General features: G+C 39.0%; 1 protein-coding gene across 1 annotated transcript; it reads right to left on the reverse strand.

Moving 5' to 3' along the window:
• Nucleotides 1-558: 558 nt before the first annotated feature.
• Nucleotides 559-18,890, reverse strand: LOC140948212 (battenin-like). Its single transcript, XM_073397431.1, has 17 exons — nt 18,783-18,890; nt 16,369-16,522; nt 15,355-15,435; nt 13,838-13,922; nt 12,928-13,014; nt 12,455-12,534; nt 12,253-12,338; nt 10,990-11,062; nt 10,792-10,823; nt 9,458-9,569; nt 7,897-7,970; nt 6,474-6,532; nt 4,695-4,763; nt 3,621-3,676; nt 2,970-3,063; nt 2,444-2,584; nt 559-1,966 (listed from the first exon to the last, which is right to left on the reverse strand). The coding sequence occupies exons 1-17, from the start codon at nt 18,883-18,885 to the stop codon at nt 1,835-1,837; spliced, it is 1,518 nt and encodes a 505-aa protein (XP_073253532.1). The 5' UTR covers nt 18,886-18,890; the 3' UTR covers nt 559-1,834.
• Between the last annotated feature and the right edge of the window lie 2,269 nt (nt 18,891-21,159).

A 21,159-nucleotide genomic window follows, 5' to 3' on the forward strand; every position in this document is an offset into this window, starting at 1 on the left:
TCTCACTTGAAAAGATTATCTCCGATGTTTGGACAAAACAAAACAAAATCGGGTAACAAACGTATTTGTGCAGAAACTACTGAACCTGTATGGGCTCATGACTTTTCAAAATGCTATATTCTCTTCTACAATTACCGTGTCGCATCATTCTCATCATTATCGTCATCATCATCACCATCGTCGTCGTTGTCATCGGCATCACCATCACCACCACCACCACCACCACCACTACCATCATCATCATCACCACCATCATCAATCACCATCATCTTCACCATAACCAACACTGGCCCATATTAACTAAAACAAATTTTCTTCTTACAAACTTCTGTATCGTCTAACACGATATCAACTAGTTTTACTGCCAATAACCTGTGCTACACTTCATGACTACCTTCTTCGCGCAAAAAAAGCAAATTTTTCAAAAAGGAAGGTTATAAAACAAAATAGATCATTTTTAACATTCTAAAAGTTCCAAGTAACTAGAATATATTTATTTGGAAGGAACTATACAATTATGAATGAAGAACATGTAAATAACAATAACATAAATCAGAATGCTTTTTTAAAAAGAATCGATTTTATTTTACGTGTACATAGCAGTTTTCTAATGACTATTTTTTTTATTCGGGAAAAGAACAACATTCAGTCACTAGTATGTACTAAGCTACTATTATAAAAAGAAATGGTATTTTTGTGTTAGTACAGTTTTATAAAATTCTTAAAAAAAACTGTTAAAAAAATCTGATTGATAAGAGAATGAGCGTGTGTATTTTATATTCACAAAAGGATGAGTTTCCTTTCCTTTCTTATTATATTCTATTCTTTCTTTTATTTATTTTGCAATGACTTGTCAGTTATACAGTCGACTCCCGATAACTCGAACCTTCAAGGGAAATCGTAGAACGTTCGAGTTGCAATTGGCGGGAGTTTGAGTTATCGGGAGTACGAAGTAAATAACCGGAAAGGAGGAAATGGGATGGGGAATGCATGCAAGTAACATGCACAATTCAAGGCTTGATAAATACACAGTGCTGGACACTGTATTTAAACTGGACTGACAAAAATATAAGACAAAGAATACATGGTTGTTAAAATAATTTCAATGTTTCGGACTGTAGTACACTTTTTTCCCACTTGTCAAGAGCTTAAAGAATGGTTCGAGTTATCGAGGGTAAAATTATATAGGAATGATCTGAAGGAAAACAAAAATTACTTCGAGTTAGCGGGACGGTAAAACTATAGCAAATGTACGAAGGAAATCCATGGGAAATCGATTTTGATTCGAGTCAGCGAGGGTTCGAGTTATCGGGAGTCGACTGTACTTCCCGACATCGTCCGAGATCACCTGCGATAATTTGACAAATTATCTAATCTACTCAAAAAAGGAGCGAATATAGTAGATTCAGAGTCATGTTCACTGCAAATAGCAAAAGTCAGTTCCAAGTTGAGAATTTTCTCAAAATAGAAAATATGCGCTCATAAACAGCTCAAAAACTTCTTGTGGATACAAATGACGCGAAAAAATTCTTTTTTTGCAGAAGTAATAAACCGCAAACAACAGGTAAAGAGAAAACTCGGTTAAGTGATAAAATATTCACGTTTGCCGTAAAGGTCGTTCTAAATCTCTCTATTGATTCAAGGAGGTGAAATTATAACTCTCTCAAATAAATAATCTGTATTCATTTCTAACAGTCAAGTTCTGTTAATTCAAAAAATTAGTACTGCAAACAATGCAACGATAGAATGAAAAAATATTCCCTTTTTGTAAGAATTTAGATACAGCAATTTCAATATAATTTTTTCATCGTAGCAGCCCAGGCATGGGTTAGCGTCACATTTTGCTTCTCCAGTATGAACAAAGGGCATTGTGAGTCGGTAAAGCGACGGCCCCAGCCAGTGCAATACCGCAGCTATCCGCCATACTTGCCACACCCATCGAGAACTCTCTGTACTCTTGTTTAATCTAGATTAAAGGTAGAAACTTGTAATTAGTAACTTATATCTTATTCGATAATTGTTTTCATTAAAAAAAAAAAGGAAAAAAGAAAAATCAGCAAATATATCTTATTCACGATACCCACCATCTTTGAATGTGCTTAAAGATTGACGAGATATAAGCAATATCACGTGGTTTTTCAGGGGACAAACAAGCGCCAAAATTTGCCAATATGAGAAATCGCGGTCGAGTTTGTTTATTCTTTCAAAACGAGACCCCCCACCACCACCTTTGGGTGTCTTTTACTCTTTGTTGTCTACAATAAGCAAACTCGACGGCGATTTTTTTTCTCGTAGATTTTATCGGTTGTTTGCCCCATGAGAAACCATCTGACATTACTTGTATCCTATCAGTCCTTTAGCGCGTACAAAGATGGCTGGTATCGTGTGAATAAGGTCTGTTAAAGATGGAAAAAGCCTCATTACTCAAGGAAATATGGCTCACCTCTTTAGATATTCTGTAAAATGCATTGACGTAGCACGCACCACCAAGAAGTCCTTCGTACAAAATGATGACGAACATGATCCACACAGACGGCAGGAAATGAAAGTACGCTTCACATAAGAGTACGACGAGATTCACGTTCTAAAAAAAACCAGGACGTAGTTCGGATAAAATTTTCAATAATGCATTTTTATCTGGAATTGTTTCTTATGGAATGCTGTGACCTTTACAGACGTTCCATATGCGTCTTTAGGAAAATCGTAATTAGATCATCCTATTCAAAAACGGATACTTGTGGACGGGGTCTAATATCGATGATAATTACTGCTAATGTGATCGAACGTCAGTAAAGAGAACCCGGCTACTTCGTCCACCACTCTTGATAAGTGATATGCAGTGATTTAGACAAAAAATCATTCGTCTTTCGTCGCAAGAGCTCAGAGCCAGGACAAAAGACAATAAACTAATACTTAGAGAGCTGATACGATGAAATTCTGTTAAAATATCAAACAAGCACTTAGAATACCTGCAATACAGCTAGTAGCCAGATTCTGTGGATGGGAAAAATATTCACTGACGAACGAGATATGAGAACGCCAATTTGATAATCCACCTGGTACCTGGGTAGGAAAGGATAAGTAAACGTCTACTACCGTATAATCGTGTAAGGCAATCCAAGACAGTCTTGGATTCTGGATTTCACGCTGTGGACTCCGGATTCTAGGTACTGAATTTCGGATTCCTTGAGCTGAATTACAGATTCCAAAGTCCAGCTTCACTGCTAGGGCTGGAATGTCAATAGATTGCATTTGCGCAATGATGGTGATGGTGAAATTGAAAGTAAATCTATTGTATTTCGAAACATCTTTTTTACAGCATTTTCACTCACGTGAACAATGGTCATGTTAACTGTTTGGAACAAAGTTTTACCTAAGTTAAAAGTTTAACTCGCCAATACTGGCTCAGTTACATCAATAAGATCGAGTTTTAGTGATAAAGACTGCAGCGGCAGCGGAAAGTAAACACTAAAATGAAATTGCCTTTATCAAACTTTGTCGCGTTTATTCCAACTCGCTTAGAATGTTAAATGTGCTTGTTGGGGGTGAATTCCCCCCCCCCCCCCAAAAAAAAATCTGTATAAGAATGGATTCACTAGTAGGAAGGGCCTTTATCTCACCATCTATATTGCTCTGACGGTGTCAACCAGATTCCATTCCAGTAAATCAGTTCATGCTAAAGAAAAACCACAATCAATGTCAGGTGGGTAATACGCGGAAACGTCTTTTCTTTGTTTCCTTTACCCCCTCCACCCCCCACCCATCCAACCTAACTGTTCCAGGCTCCAAGATAGTAATGTGTTCGTAAAAACTGAATAGAGAGTTTAAGCCAAGACGTTCTTGAGCGACGCAAATCTACCGGAAGGGGACTTTTTTAACTCTTCGGTCGTGATTTTTAATAAAATCTTAAGCAAATCGTCTCTATAAGAATAAAGACAGTTAGCATACAAATTTGGTAGAGCCAATGCATATTCTCTGAAAGACAAAAATGCTCACTTCCGGTTGACGTGCGTCGCTAAAAAACGTCGCTGCTTAAACTCCCTATTAATGAGATGTGGAGGGGGAGGGGTACTACTATATAACTCTACTCAACAGGTATGCCGCTTAGCAAGGTAGGGTTTTTACGTCATTTAAGCTGGAATAGGGCATCGAAATCACAGAATTTCATCCAGTTTGTCTAGAAAACCGTACATATCATTTATGGGACTAGAGTTGTTTGGTAACAATAGCCTAGGCTTGTTTGTGTCAAGTCCATAATAGAGTAGCAAAATAGTAAAGGCTAAGGTTAGCACTCAAAAATTTAAACAGCGGCCCTTACACCCGAGGGGCCTCGGCTGTATATGGGTGCGAGAGCTAGAACCTTGGACAAAATAAAATGCCCAGCAAACCACCATCCCTGCCCCCCCTCCCCCAAAATCAGGGACGAAGCCGCGCGAAACTGAGCCAAAACGCGCCATTTTCCCATTGAATTGGGGAGGAGGGGGGGGGGGGGGGGGGCGTGGCAGAGGTGTAAGTTTTTTATCTATTTTGTCCGAGATTGCAGTTCCGTATCCCTTATCAAAGAAATGCTTTCCAGCATTTTTCACAAAAAGCAGCTCTGGTATTTTAGAATACGTACGCAGATTAAGTGTTGTGTTCAGCGTTTCATATTCAATACCAGTGACGTTCACATACTAGATTTAAACTCAACTTACCAGACCTTGGTTGATGGAATATTCCGCAAAATATACAAAGAACAAGGGAAGCATATACTTCAGTAACGACTGAAAAAACAACAACATTAATAGCAGGGTTTAGTCTGATATTCCATGTAGCCTAACACATAAGTGGTATTTGTTAGATTGCTCAATTTTAGAATGAAAATGCGCATAATTATCTCCACAAATCTCTTGTAGAGAGATTAAAAAGGAATTTAACTATCACAGTTTGAAATTGCTGCTTTTCAAGTGATGTCACAGCCGTCCTGTTGGTGGGCAAGAACGGACTTGTGCCTTTCCCTCCCTGGGAAAAAAATTCTTTTCTTGTGCAAATTCCGCGAAAAAAAATGGATATATTGTTTTGTCAACCAACATGGTCACCTTATCAGGTGGTTGAAAACTAGTAATAGGTTACACTGTAAATTTGAGCTGAAGATTACAGACGTTCTAAGGGCTTCGTCATAGATTCCTTCCCCATCTGTACTTGGGGAGGATTGTGTGACGAGCAAAAAGAAAATTCTGCGTGGGACGTTAAAGAATACAGCCGCCTCTCATCGCGTCCCGCTGCAGTAGTGGAAAGGGATGAGAGGCACCATCGTTAACTAGGTAAGTTAAAACTTATACTTCAACTTTAGCGCATCGTGACATGGCCAATAAGATGCTCTGCGGTTCTCTGAGCATTGATGTACTGCAGGCTCTCTGAATAAGTAGTTTTTGTAATTTTGGCTGCAAGATCATGATTTCACTATGTTACAGCGTGAGCTGTGTGACAACAGATAAAAGATCGATCAACCCACCGCCCCTCATCAGAGGTATTCTCACATGATTGCTCTGATCGCCTATACACATGTTGAGACGTTTTGGGTGATCAAGAAATCTCTTACAGGTAATTGTCACGCAACGCTCCTCCCATGCATCGTTGCGTGACAACACAAAGAGTGGCTGCGTAGGGAGCCTAGATCAGGATGATCCGGACGATTTTATGGAAACCAGATGAAGAAAAAACTAAGTATCACGTGAATTCTGCTCAATTTTGTAAATAAACGCAGAAATTAAGAATAATTACTCGGTAATTAGGAATGTTTACTTGAACGAAGAGTTGAACTTGGTGACTCTGGATTGCATGTCTACGCTCTAACTTCTCAGCAACGCTAATTCCCGAAGAAGCCTGAAACTAGGGTGGTACTGCCCATGTTTAGTCCCTACACCTCATTTTCCGCCCGGCCCATGCGATTCGGGTCACGTGGTCCGTTTCTCTGGGATACGTCACCGAAATGCATTGACCGAGAAGGTCTTGTCAAGCCCCCTGCAAACGGACGCAGCATTGTTGGCCAACAACTCCCAACATTGTTGGATGTTAAATGTTGCGTCCGTTTGCACACCCTGTTGCATGTTGTTGGATGTTGTTCCGTGATCGACCAAGCGTAGCGCAACAATGTTGGATCCGTTTGCACAGCTCTTCTAACATTGTTGGGGCCACGCATAACACATGGTCTCCTTGGAGACAGCACGTCTTATGAGTTGTATTCTTCCCACGATGCAGTGATGCACGATGCATCATTGTTGGAAGTTGTTGCATCCGTTTGCACAGCACTGCCAACACGATCGCAACAATTCACGACATTGTTGGCAAAACAATGTTGTGAGTTATTGCGTCCGTTCGCACGTAGCTCAAGACGCTGTACAGGGACTGCGCATTTATAGTACCGCCCCTTAAATGGAGGTAAAGTAGAGATAAAATGACTCGGAAAGCGCTACCGAGCGCTGCGATCTTACCTTGGTTATATCGAGTTTTGTTTTCAAAGATAAAGAATTACTAGGATGGTCTCCCGGTTCTACAAATGAGAGAGAATATAGGACTTAAGTTTAAATCTAAAATGAATAAAAAAAAAGGAAAAAGACGAAGCAAAATAATCTAGCGCACACATTTGTACGGTGGAGAGTAAGAGCTTGCCCCCCCCCCCCCCCCCCGACCACACAAACGTCTGTAGAATTCGGTGATTTTGCGGAGCTATATACATCTTCGTTATATTTCAACAAATCACTTTTTAACTTAGAACGAGCCGCGTAGCCTGTGTACAGCCACCCCCTCCCCTGAGAAAAAATAGGAGAAGTGGCGTGCATCTGTAATTCACCGTTGTTAATCGTGTATGAGAATAATTTTACATAAATTAAAAACAATAGTTTCCGCCGACCAAAATTTCCGTGCCTCGTGTTTCATGTCTCAAAATGCCGGTGTACGCGACTTACTTCCATCGAGCAATTGAGAGAGACACATTTCTAAAATCGCTTTACTCTATACCGAGCAAGAAGAGCCTTCTCCCATTATTTCCGCGGGGAGTGGGGGCTGTACACAGGCTACCGCCGCGTTGACGGATTTTCGCTAACTCTTCCCACTCAAAAGTCGAAAATACCGTGGAAGGGTCTAGCCGGACATTGAAAACACATCAATGGTAAGTCCAAGAAGGAGAACTACAGACACCCTCAAGGCGAATACCGGCTACAAGTCACTTGAACCGATCAAACCACCAAAAGGCCGTCCGTGATGACGAAGATGATTTCTTGTGTTATTGCCTTGGTTAAAAGGGCTATGTAACATAGTATGTTTCGCAGCCATTGAATTCCAAAAATAACGGTCGAGTTTTGCTATTTCATACTATATTTTAAAGTAGCTATGTCTTGCTATTTGCTGTCTTCTTAAAAAGCTAGTCTTCGCATCAATATTGAATTCCAAAAATAAGACTACAAGTAGGCATTGAAACTGTTTCCTGCCGTCTGTTGCGAGGCATGGCAAGGATGGGCATGGCAAGGTTGGGCGAACTTTTTCAAGTTTTAATGGTATCCCTGCAAAAATCGCCAAAAAAATTATTATGGCTAGTGCTTCTTCAAAACTCTACAGAAGCATTTTATGTAAGGGTAAAGGCACCTAAAACAGCAATATCCCACCGACATCCACATACAAATTCTCCAAACCGATCTCCATACATATCCTTAAAGAAGTAGTTGAGAGAATTTGATAAACGATCAAAGCATTTTTCCTGAGGTGATCACTTGATTAAATCTCATAACCTTTTCCTTTGATAATGTATTGATATTACGAGGAGAAAACTGTTGTTGGTCACTCTTAGGGCTAACATTTACCACTTTCTTTATCTCCATCAAATACTCGGAGAACACTTCTCACCAGTTTCAGCTACACTGTCATTTCCTGCGTTGGATAATAAAGGCTCCTCTTCTCGGACACTTCGAGGCTGCTCCAGTATAAACCAATAACTAATTTAAAAGAAGAAAGGAAAGAAAGAAAGAAAGAAAGAAAGAAAGAAAAAGAAGGTGAGGTCAGGTCGCGTTCTTTTTCCTCTCAAACTTTATTCCGCGATTTAACCAAGGTAGGGAATTTTTTCAGGGGTTGAATTTTCTCTGGACGACATCCTAGCTTAGTAAGAGAAAAAATGATCGACCTGAAAATGTGACGTCGAGTGTTTAAGTAGAACGTCGCCAAGTCCCCCGTCGCAGCCTTGCAATGACGGCAAACAAATGCATCATTACAGCGTACAAAGAAAGTGGTGTTTGATAGCCCGGGGCTAGTGGATTTTGCTATCGAGCTAGTGAACTCTGTTTTTAACTTGCCCGACGGGAAAGTGACCTTTTTTGAGGAATTCGAATAACAGAAGAACTGTGAGATCAATTCTGCTCTTCAAAAAGCTTTTGGGGCTAGTTGAAATGACGTCTGGGCTAGTAAATGTTAGCTTCAGCTTGCCCGAATGGCAAACTGTGAAAATGATTTTCTTTGTACTTGATCAAAAAGTATGAAAAGTTTTTGTTCCAATAACACTTGTTTGCTTTTTCTTTTCTATTTATTATCATTATTAAAATTTTTTTTCGGGTTAATTTCCAATTGCTTGAATTGCAAATTACCACTGCGACGATCATATCTTCATTATTTTAAATTTGTATTTCCGCAGTTCACATCATCATTTTTTGTTTCAATCCTTTCACGAGTTAATAACAAATTGGCCTGCCCCCAATGTAAGAGTCTTGGTTAGAACACTGCAGCGCTAACGCAGAGGCCATGGGTTCGAATCCTGTTGAAGTCCCCATTATTTTTTTCGGGTTAATTTGCAATTGCGACGATAATATCTTCATAATTTTAAAATTGCATTTCCGCAGTTCACATCATCATTCATTATTATCATTGATTATTATTATAATTTCTAGCACTATATGAGCCTGCTCTTCGAGCAATGAAGCTGTTTATGATGGCTGTAATAATAAAGAAAATAACCGTAATGCTATCTACACCCCCTGAACAAGAGAGGCTGAAATGGCGTAAACAGGTTGTACGGCGCCCAGGGAGATAATAGAGACCTTCAGATTCTAAGACGAGGACTTCGAGTACGAGATTTTCTCAATACTAAGTAGTGCGTACGCGTGACCTGCGTCATTTTGGTGGGAAAACGTGATAGTTGTCGACATTCTGCTACGAGTTTTTGTTCAAGAAAAACAAGTCATAAATTGTTAGAGATTTTGTCCTTTTGCCACCAGGATAATTAAAATAAAGATAACACTGCTAACGTTTCTGGTGACGAAACAACAACAACAACAGCAACAACAAAAACAACGAAGCTTTCTGGGGAGTCTATTTTTTTAGAATATGCGAAAACACTTTCAGTCAAATCTCCTACTCGTAGTCGTTCCTGTTCTCGAATCTAAAGGTCTCTAATGCGACCTTTGCCTACACGCGAAGAAGACCGCAAACTCACCTAATTCCTAAGGTGAATGGTATAACATTCATTATTAACACTGTATTTCTTGGAGATACTCCGGCTGATGTGAAGCCAGCATAAGCCAATGCACCGAACACACCAGCAGCTCCTGCATGTACAACAGAATAGTGGTTAGGCGTCATCCACTCGTATCCGTATGTTTTTGAAAACGGAGACTCTTTTTCTCCATTTTCAAAAAAAGCGCGTCCACACGCTGCGTATTTGAATCGTTTTGCCCCCGTCTACATGAAAACGCTGAAACGATGGAAATTCGATAACATCCCTTCCATGCGTAGGATCATGGGTACTGCTTGTAACATCTCTTGCATGGAGCATGCGTAATGCTTGCAGTATGTGATGTATGGCATCATCGTTTTCGAAAATCACCGCTTTTGTCCGTCCAAACGTAAACGAGAAGCCGGCGTTTTCGAAACCTGCCTTTTTGGTGCCCAAAAACTCCGTTTACGTGTGGACGGAAGGCTAAAACAGACCAAAAAAATCTCGGTTATTAAAAATATCAGAATACGCGTAGGCGAGGCCTTACACTCGTCACAATACTGGCCTCCACGAGCTAGTGGGTACAATTCAGACCAATCCTATTCTAGCCATACACCGTCTACCAACTGCGGAGTTTCGCTACCGACAGAGACTCTGTTGTTGTCGATGTTTAAAAAACTCGCTTATTATTCATAAAGAACATACAAAGAAAATTACCCTTCCTTGGCCGTATTCACACTAGAAACTGCTTATCCGTTGGATAATTCACGTCAGATTGATTGTAAGTCTTAACTTGAAAATGGAACGGTCTTAATTTTGGATGGACGATCCGCCTGACTTTATCCATCTGTTTTTTTTGTCAATTTTGACTGATTTTGAAGATGGATTATCCGTCTCTAGGGTGAAAACGGCCAATGAGGATCTTTCTATGTGATATAGACACGGCTAAAGTTACATCCAATTTTCCTGGCCAAAATAACCCCATAAATTATCTAAATATTGGGGCACGAATAATAAGAAACCTTTTCAAGATTCTTTGTTTGTTTTTCTTCTCTGTGTCATATTCTGTACACGTACATTAGTAACAGCTTTCCCACGCCCACTGTGCGTTATCCTGCGAGCACACTGCACTTATTTGGGGTATCACGTAAGCCTATTAGCGGCAGAGCCGAAAGCGCGGGAAGAGACCGAGCAGCGAACCATTCCCTTCGCCGACAGCTTCGCCGCTAAGACAATCGCATTATAACCCAAACAGGTGCAACATGTTCGTAGGGTAGCTAACAGTGCGTTTCGTCTTCCTGTGACAACTTTCACAACTCGGTGACCTCTCCTACCTGTTCCCGAGGACCATGTGGAAACGACATCCCTAAAAGCAACAAACAGAAAGTCAGAGCAAAGCAGCCGGTGTATGAATTGTTTGACACCCACAGGACTCTCGCTAGTGTGCGCCTCGCAGATGCATCAGCGTTAAACAGGTTTGCTTTACAGAAAATACAGTCAAAACTCAATTAAACTGTGACTGGATAACTTACTTGTCGAAATAAGCTGAATAACTAAGTAACGTTATTTCACCAAATCCTGAGCTTATGCTGGCAAATACAACACCTGAACAAGAAAATCATGATCAAATTAATGCATCAATGTAACAGTAAGGACAATGCAGGTCACATACATGAAATACCGTAAATCAGGTAAATTTCCGAAAAAAATCCCTATGGCTTCTATCATTCAAAGGCTCCCACCGCCGCCTTTGTCGTTATCATCAACGTGATCATAGTGTTCCACGTAAGAAAAAGTTTTACAGTCACAGTTGTTTCGTGTTGCTTCGTTCAACCCCAAAATACTGAAAAGCGAGGAAAGGACTTCTCGAAAATCACCAAGTTTAGTCTACTTTTAATTCATCGAAATGATTTAAACCAATATAATCCATTTTGCAGTTGGCGCGCCTCTTTAGTTAGGTGCATTGAGGACGTCAAATGCGATTATAACCATCATTCAGGCAACAACTCGGCTGTGGCTCAATGACAATTACTTGCCCTACAATTGTCATGGGAACATGATGTCATTTGACATGAACAGTAAGCTAAAACTAAACAGATGTGAAGCCTGCAGAGCGGGCGTTATATTTTGTATTTCAGAGGAGTAGCGAGGGAGAGTCACGCGCGACAAGAGTGGCGTGACTAATAATAAAAAAGAACAAAAGAAAACAAAAACCGTGACTCTCGTGCCTCTTCTGGCGCCTGCATGACTCGCGCTTGCTTCCCGTGGGGGGGGGGGGGGGGGGGGAGGGTATTGCAATATATGGGCTATATAGGTATGCTGTGCCGCTGTGAAGGGTATGGTTTTCAAGCAGTTTACTCTAGGATAGGGTATATAAATCAGAGCGTTTGGCTCTAGAATAGGGTATCATTTTTTAGGAAACTGATCAGTTCGTTGAAGATTTTATCTAGATTAGGGATCGTGGTATAAGGTTTTGTTTTGGCTAGACTGTGCTAGTGACCTCAGTAGTTTCTGGAAAACAGCTACTCTAGGTTAGGAGGGATTTGGGGAGTTTACTCTAGTATAGGGTAGCAAAATTCAGCTGACTAGCTCTGGTATAGGTTAAGGGTTCCAGGGTCCCAGCGGCACATCGCCAAAGTACCCCACCCCCCCCGGGGGCTTGCTTCCGCTTGGCTGGAAACGCAAAAGAAACGATTTAACTGTAGGTTTAATATCAGAGGTAAGACTTAATGGAAACTTCATGTAAAACCCTTAACTACACTAAGAACTGCATATAGATGGAGCAGAATTCTTACCCAAGAGACTAAACCAAAGGACATGTGAAAATGCCACAACAAAAAAACTTGCGAAGGCAAAGAGCACGCAGATTGCTATTCGTATACTGCAAATAAATTTTAAAAGAAGATTTTATAAGAAGGATAAACCTTATAATAGTGTCATTAAAGACTAGTAAAACGGTGTAAATAGTTAAGATATAACAACAAAAATTAAGTATACCTGTACTTAATTTTTTGCATGTAGAAAGGAGCTGTTATCTTTATGATAAGAGTTGGCAAAATGTCTGCCAGCAAAACAGTCTGTAAAGGAAAATGAAGGTTAATTACTCCACATTTAAATGTTGTGATGCACTTTATTGTCAAAAGGCAGTAGCGTCTTATTATAATTATTATAATTATAATAATAATTATCATTATTATTATTATTATTTTGGCTGCAAAGGAGCAATGCAAGACAGAGTGAATCCTGTATTCTGATTGGCTACGCAAGTGGGCCTACAGTATATTGCCTGAGTGCTTGGGAAAATTAATTCCTGTTTGTAAAATCCTAAGATGGAGTCATTTGAATGGTTAATTCATCATGGATTTCATCCACAGATTATAAAAATCAGAGTCAATTAGGGATCGAAGGTGGTTCATTTGTGAGTACAGCAGGTTTGTACATGAACTTACGGGAATCTAAATAATACATACCCCAGTTGACAGAGGATTGCACTCTAATCCATCAGAGACATTTGAGGATTGTGTCAACTCTGACTTGCTTGAGTTGGTTGCAGCTGCCTAAAATGGTAAATTTTATTCAATTTTATTAATACAGTGTAACCTAGCTGAAATAAACAGCCCTGTTGCTTTAATTTAGGTTAACCGAAGGCAAAATTGGCTATTGCGTGTACATTTATGGGGGTTAAGTAATACCAAATACTTTTAATTATTAACATCCAGTGTAAATAAAAAATCTACATGACTAAAATAGGGCAAAGATCTTGCTTCCATCCAATGTAGATAATTGGTTAAACTCTATTTGCATAAAAGTAATTATTATTAGAAACAGGTTTCGTACCCTTTTTTGAACAAAAAAATTCAAGCACTTTTCAACAACTTTCAAGGACACATTTCCCATTTTTCAAGGACTCCATTCAAATGTTTTTTAGTTCTTCCACAACATAAGCAGTTTTATCCTGAAGGTCTTTCTTTCTTGACAATATGGGTTGGATAAAGTAGGCACCGAAATTCAAGGACTTTAATCCAGCACTGACTGCAATTTTCAATGACTTTCAAGGTGCATGTGAACCCTGTAGAAAGGAGAAATTGCTACATGTTGCCATGGTAGCAAAATTTCTGGATCTCAACAATCCCTGATTCTGCAAATACGGCAGCAAAAACAAAAAAACTGACATGTACAGTATAACTTTCCAACGCATGATCGCACTCGGGAACAGAACAGTAGCCCATACTTTTCTCCATTGTTCGACAATGCAAATAGCCATCACCGTCAACAAAGATCATAATTTGAGATCCTGAAATTTTGCTACCATGGTAATGTATCTTTTACAAGCCGTTACAAAAGTGGCCACAGAATTTTTAACAAATTATTTCTCAGTACCTGATCAGTGCTATTGACAGCAAGAATGTCATGAGCTGCACTTAACATGACAACATAGCCAAAGTTGTTGCACAAACCCAGCAACCTAGAAAAATATTGAAACCTCAAGAAATTAATACCAGTTAAAAAAAATACAATCTCAAACAAAAGGAGTGACATGTATTTAAATTTCATTCCACTAAAGGTAATTTTACACACAAAGATTTGCAATGACAATTTTTAGGACATCAATGTGGCAACTTCAATAAAGTAATGTTGCAACAATACTGCAATATGATGACATGACATTCTCAATATTGTTGTTGTGAATCAAAACATTGCCAGGTAATTAAGATCAGGATTCTTACATCCTTTTAAAAGTCAACCATTATTGCTGTAGATACATGTACATGTGAGTACAAATTTGAAGTGTGTCCAGCAGGGGAGGGGAGTGCAAAAGGGATTTCAGGTAGTGAAAACCTCAGTATGACAAACAATAGTGATAGTGATAGTGATAGTAAAATAAGGAAGCAGTGTGGCTGAGTGGTCAGTGCATCGTGCTCGCAATCCAGTGGTCCCGAGTTCACGTCCTGCTCCGGCCACTTACTGGATTTCTTCTCGGTTGTCCCAAGTTGAAATCGTCGGCCACGCTTGTAAATAGCCAACTGGTTTCCTCCTGCCAGTTGGGGTTTTTAATCCTGTTATGTTGTATTTGAATTATTTGTTTCTAAGTATTTGAATGGGATGCCTGTAAACTACAGTGTGGCTGGATAAGCTAAGTGCACTTTCCACTATAAACAAGCAGACACATTTTCCCAGTTCCTTGGCCCTTTAATTGTTATAATATTATATTGAGGTTCCACTGTACTAACTTTGTGCACCACTCTTCGCTTTTTCCTCCACAAAATTCATGATGATAATGATGATGATGATATTAATAATAATAATAATAATAATAATAATAAATACATAAGAAGGAAATAAAGAGTATGTCAAGTAAGAAAAAAACTTCCTAGATTCCCTTTTAATTGCCATCCTGTGAGCCATACACCTGTACATGTATTTCTTGTATCACATGAGACATAGAGTTAAAAATTCACTGCTACCTGTACCTATATCTCTCCCGTTCTGTACAATTCAACATATGTACATGTATTAATCATTTATCAGTTGAATAAGCAGAGCCCAATCAAACTGATTTAAAATTTAGTAGGCAGGATCTTCATGATATTAGAGCGGTTTTCATTTGAGTGTCGAAAAGTAATTGGTTTTGCACTTTCTACACGATGCGATTGGCTTAAAAGATTCGCGCCACCTTTTCATCCAATCAGAAGTAAAACCAAAGCCAATTGTGACGCGCTCGCATGCATTTTCCCGTGCTTTGCGTCAGCCACATGTAATTACTTCGCGTTTTGATTGGTTCAATGTATTGTCTGTGTCCTATGTGATTGGCCAGAGTAATTACTTTGGTTTTGGTTTTACGACACTCAAACGAAAACCACTCTAAGCAAAAAAAATGTTGTTAGTCATATTCATACCAAAAGCCAATGAGGTTTCTGATGTTCTTCTGATTTTTAATAAGCAAATTGCTTTTATCTGAAAACAGAACGAGGGAAGTTCTTTGACAATGACAACAACAACAACAATTTTTTTTTTGCAAGCGGTTAAAATTAAAGCTAATACAGTTTATGACAACAATATTACTATGATTTAGTATTGACATCTTACACAACCTTGTATTTCTAAGAATATGGGAATAATGAAGAATTAGCCAGGGGATTAAAGCCAACCAGAATGGTGATCGAATCTACTTGATTAAACAATCACTTATTTTTCATATATTTATTTTTTCTAATTGACTCAATTCCTCATGTTAACTTTCATAACCAGTCAGTTTTGACCAAATTTGGAAAACCTTTAAATCAAGTGCCTAAAATGGAAATATGTCATAAACCTTAGACTTCATCGTTTTCTGCTTAAAGTTTGATCTTATATTTCACTCAGGTTAATATTGATTAGAAGAGCAGCTACATAAGCACTGGTATGGAATGCCAAGAGGGACAAAAAAGTTCAAAAATAAAATAAATTAGTTTGTATCTTAGAGAATGTGCTCCCCCTGTACTGTGTTTTTAATGGGTTAAAAAACTCCATATAATTTTTATATGCATACAGCTGTACATAGCTTACAGTGTAGTAAATTTACATCTTGGAATTTAGGCTATCTATCCAACCTGTATGACACATGAAACTTGATATGTTGTTACAGCCTGAAATATAGAGGTTGTAATTATCAATTTGTTAATTATCCTAAAATCCTTGGAACGAGGCCGACAGGTGTGTTGCAAAGCTGTTCCGTATGAAAGTGATGCCATGTTATGAAAACATCATCGATGAGAATCTATTGTAATGGAAGCGCCTATTTTGGCAATTTCTTCGACATAATCCAAGGCATTGTCTCATAGAGTAGCCACAATGAGTTCAAAGTAATCGACTGTACTCACAGCCTGAGTACTTCTGTGCCCACTCGTTTTAAGAAGGGTCCTCTGACTCACCTACAGAAGAAAGTGCCACAATTTTCACAAAATGCCTTCCTAAAACACACTTCAAGTTTCAAGCAGCTGAAGGGGATCAACATCCACGCTCTGTAATTCTTGGTTGCTTTTAATAGAATCACACAGGTCATGCGGAGAACCTGAATGGTCTTACCTGATAAAAAAGTGGCAGTCAAAAAGACCCACCAATTGCCATATCAAGAAAAACAAAATGCAGTGCATCCCAGGCTAAATGAACAATCTTGACTGAGTCACACACACAATAAATTTTCCCTAGTAGTTGGTGTAGCTTCTGAAAAAGCTAAGCCAGCATGACAAAATATAGTGGAGATCAAATCATCACACTCATTTATAGAAAAATAAAGAAACAATAACTCCATTAATTTAGTAATTCATTCTCTGAGGAGAAAAAGCTTCACTAAAACGTTTTTTAGCCACAATGTAAAAAAGCTTGACACTTCATGGAAGACAGGTCAAAGAAAATGATAACTGTTTCAGTGGCCAAATTCTGTCAGAAACAAAAACTGCACGAAAACAGTATGAATGAAACAGACAAGGGAACAGACAAGCTTCATCACTTCTCAGTTCATTTGACCTCTCAATGCGGGTCAAGCAGCAAAACCGACCATTTGCTAAGTTAGGAGTCCTCAACAGCATAATCTACCCACTAGAAAGAAAACAATAATATTATAGCAAATGGCACGTTAAAATGAGGTGAAACTAGAAGACATGTAGGTCTGACAACCCCAGCAAACTGATTTCAATATCAGAAAACTTGCACTTTGCATTAATGGACACTAAAAAACGTTGTTTCCACGCGGAACAGTTTTGTGACACGTGTGTCTGCCTCGTTCCGTGGATTTTTAGATAAGTGAACGAATCAATATTTACAACCTATTTACTGGCAAGTCTTGCCTTCTGGACACCCCGCTATAACCGACACAGGCTCGTAACCGGGATTTTATGTGGGGGGTGCTAACAAGACCAGAGTGGACCAAACATCCGAAATGTATTTTTTGTTGTCTGATCCGTTTATCTAGGAAAGTCGCAATACGTGAGAAATTGTAACTTTAAAGTACACGATAGGAACTGAATATTACATTTCTCGAATACAACTGTTTGAATTAAGTTATAAAGGAGTAATTTTACGATGTAAAATGATACATCAAAATACTGCGGAACTAATCCCTCAGAATAGTCCCTAGCTCCAGCCTCCGTGGTTGTTTGGTGGCAAACAGATTTACCACCTCATCCAAAACAATTTTAACTTGATAATGTATGTGCATTAGTGCGAGGGACCAGACAGCCTTTCCTGGTCTAAAAATGAATGGCTCAGGTTACTGGAGTGCAGCTGGTTTTACTTTCCCAGTGAATACACTACTGCTTTTTCCATTCTTTGATTTTGTTTAAAAATCAGTTTGAAACTTAATTCAGTTTAACCGACTGCACTCCTTAACTTGGATATTGAGTATCAAAATGCAGACCTTTGGGGCCTGTTGGGGGGGGGGGGGGGGGGCGATCGCATTAACACCTCAATAAAATGGACAGCAGCTAAATCCTCAGCGAAAACAAATTACAGACGCTTGACTGAAACAAACTCCTGCTATTAAGGACCCTCACTCACAGCTGTACCTCGACGCCCCCACGGTGTCCGTAATAAAAGGAGTTGACTATATTTCAGGTTGTAACAACATATTGAGTTTCAAGAGACATATATGGCCAAATTTCCAACCTGTATTTTACCTCATAGTAAGTAACACACGCAATTAGCAACCCTACATAGGGTTGTCAAAAGTAGCTGGCTGTTGGTGAAAACTGCTGCCTACATGTACTTGGTTAGTACTGGCCAGCTACTCCGCTTAGCATTTCTTTATGGATGGCGTTTTTTAAATAAAATATCCCTGGACTGGCCGCTTACTTGTCTACTTCAAAACTTTCTTACAACCCTGAGTACATCACATTCTCGATGATACAACCTATTAAAGCTTATTGAATTTTTGAGCACTTTTGCCACACTTTCTTGGCGTTCCATACACTGGAAACACTGTATGATATTTCGGTCTTAATAACGAAAAAGAATATAGCTCTGTCAAACCTCCATGATTGAAGTCATCCACATTATTCACTAAATCGAACAACCTTCTCCACTTTGGTGACGTGGTCTGCACAAAGCAATTTCATTGGTAATTCAAACATTTGAACGCACTTACAAATCTCTGATTACTGCTGGTTACCGCTTAGGTCTACATAATTCTATATCATTATATATATATATATATTTTTTTTTTATCGCAGATTCCAGTCAAGCTTTTACATTTGTTCTCCCTGGACCAAAAATTACATCATTGCATGTGATGTATATTATTAATTAAAGTTTACCCCAAACGTCAGCTACAAACCTACTGTATACTAACCTCCGGGAATTTCTTCGTTTCCTGGATCGTCTTCATCGCTTGAAGATGCTTTGATATGAGCATCTGATTCAACTTCTGTGCTTCTACCCTCCAACGGCATCATTTCGTGCACTTTAATACGAAATTCTCTTCCTGTCTCCGAAACCCGAGCTGCTGCAAACATTAGACCCAACGATGTTACGGGTCGCCGAACATGCAGAGGACTGGGGAATACTAATCTGTTTGTGACATGTGACTGAATTCTGCTCGCAAATAGGCTTTTGTACATTATGCTTTTGCTTCCCTACTAAAATGCTCCACCTTAATGCTCCATTTTTCCCACTAAAATGCTCGGTCTCCCCAAAAAAGTCACTAAAAAACTCGGATAATGCTCATTATACAAACGGTTTTTTAAATTGATTTCGAAGTTTACACTTACAAAACTCGCGTGCAAGTGTTGCAAGTAAAAACGACAACGTGTACAAGTTCATAAATACAGCCAAAAAAACCAGCTGTATTAGGTTTTTTGTTGAATTTTGAATTCTAGTCTTCATTTTGTTTAAAAAAGCAGGAGTTCATGGGGCATGGGCTCCTGAAAAAAGTTAATTTGTAATTTATTTTCTTGGAAAAATTAATTTTCCGGGGAAAATGCCACTAAAATGCTCGAATAATGCTCAATGTTTTTGCCTCACTAAAATGCTCGAAAAAATGCCAGCATAATGTACAAAAGACTACTCGTAAAATGGCTTAATCAAGGCTTAATCTGCCTGCCAGAAATACTCGTTAAAATCGGTTATTCTGCTCAAAATTCTGCCTGGACACCGTTAATAAAAGAAAAATCTGCACGAAGTCTGCTCGGTATCCAAAACATTTTCGGCCCTTTGGGCCGTACTTATTTTCTCAAATATAGAAGAGAACCTGGGCCTGACCTCCCAAAACTAATTAGATATTTAGATACTCGTAATGCGCAAAAAGTTGTAATTCATCTTACTTTTAATGCGAGTGTGTTGTAGTTATTAAATAATCAAATTAATCACAAGGTATTTTCCATTTTTTTTTTTATTTAGTTTTAAATTTCTCTTACAGCTGTTACGCATATCATTAGAGCCGCTGATTTTCTCTTATTCTCCTCAAATTCTGCTCGGAAATGCCTTATTCTGCTGTCAAAAATCGCTTATTCTGCTCGAAATTCTGCCGGCAGAATCTACCCAAGCCTAACCCTAATCCAACCAGGGTTGCGTCATCTAGTATCAGGCTCTTTTCGGATTTGTGTTTATCATGATCAACCGGGACCTGATTTTGATCATGATAAACACAAATCCGAAAACAGGAATGGAGCCAGGAAATTCTTAATGATAAACAATTATTGGATGAGGTTTTTCTGATATCCAGAATGAGAAGCAAGGTCGAGGTAAGTTTTATCAGCCGAGCCGAAGGCTGAGGCTAGGCTGATGACACCTGCCGAGACTTGTTATTGATTTAGGATATCACAAAGCTGAATCTTAGATTTGTTTTATTATACATTAGAGAGATTTAGAATCACGTTTACGGCAACGGTAAATTTGAACCACAACAGGAGCCGAATGCTATCTTGATCACGTGATCTAACGTTCTTTACTTCTACAAAAATATATTACTTTCGCATTCTTTTCATCCATAAGAATCGTTTTTGACTTATTTTCTATTTTGAGAAATTCTTAACTTGAATTTGCCGTTTGCCGTCGTGACTCTAAATCTCTCTATTGTTTTGAAGAAAATAGCGATGAACACACCGTCACAAGGAATTGAATTGATCATTCATTGCGTGCGCAAGCCATAGATTAGTCAGTTATCTGCTAGCAGATAACTGACTAATCTGTAGATTGCCCTGATTTCCAAAATTAAATGTAGGCTCTTAGCCAATGTGAGAAGACTGAAAATGTGTGCAATGTATAATAATCGCAGTAATTTCCTGTAAAACTGGTAATGTTGCCATATCGGATCGGCCCGTGAATCAACTCGCCCTAGGTAAGGTAATCCGGGGAAGTTTTCTTGTGGAATCCGGAATCCTGAGTCCTGGGCCACATTGTTTAAAGATGGGTTAAGATAACCCATTGTTCTCGAGTGATTTAAAGGGGCTGTGTCACGGCAGTCCAGTTCATTTTGTTTAATTTTGCTTATTACTCGCTCTCAGTCGCTATGGAAATTAAAGTAAGCAAAGAAATTACAGGTATATGACAAAATCGGCAGAGATCCGAGACAAACAAATATGTCTCCTGAGCATTACTTTTGAAGTTGCAAGCAGCAGGGATCAACTTTGAAAATCTGTTAGGCTGAACAGTTTTCAAAAACCCTAATTTCAATCCGTTTCAATCTCCTTCAGTTTTGCCCATCCGTAGCATCTGTTGTTTCTGTTATG

The sequence above is a fragment of the Porites lutea genome, chromosome 9 (genome assembly GCF_958299795.1).
Source record: "Porites lutea chromosome 9, jaPorLute2.1, whole genome shotgun sequence".
Taxonomy (NCBI): Eukaryota; Metazoa; Cnidaria; class Anthozoa; order Scleractinia; family Poritidae; genus Porites; species Porites lutea.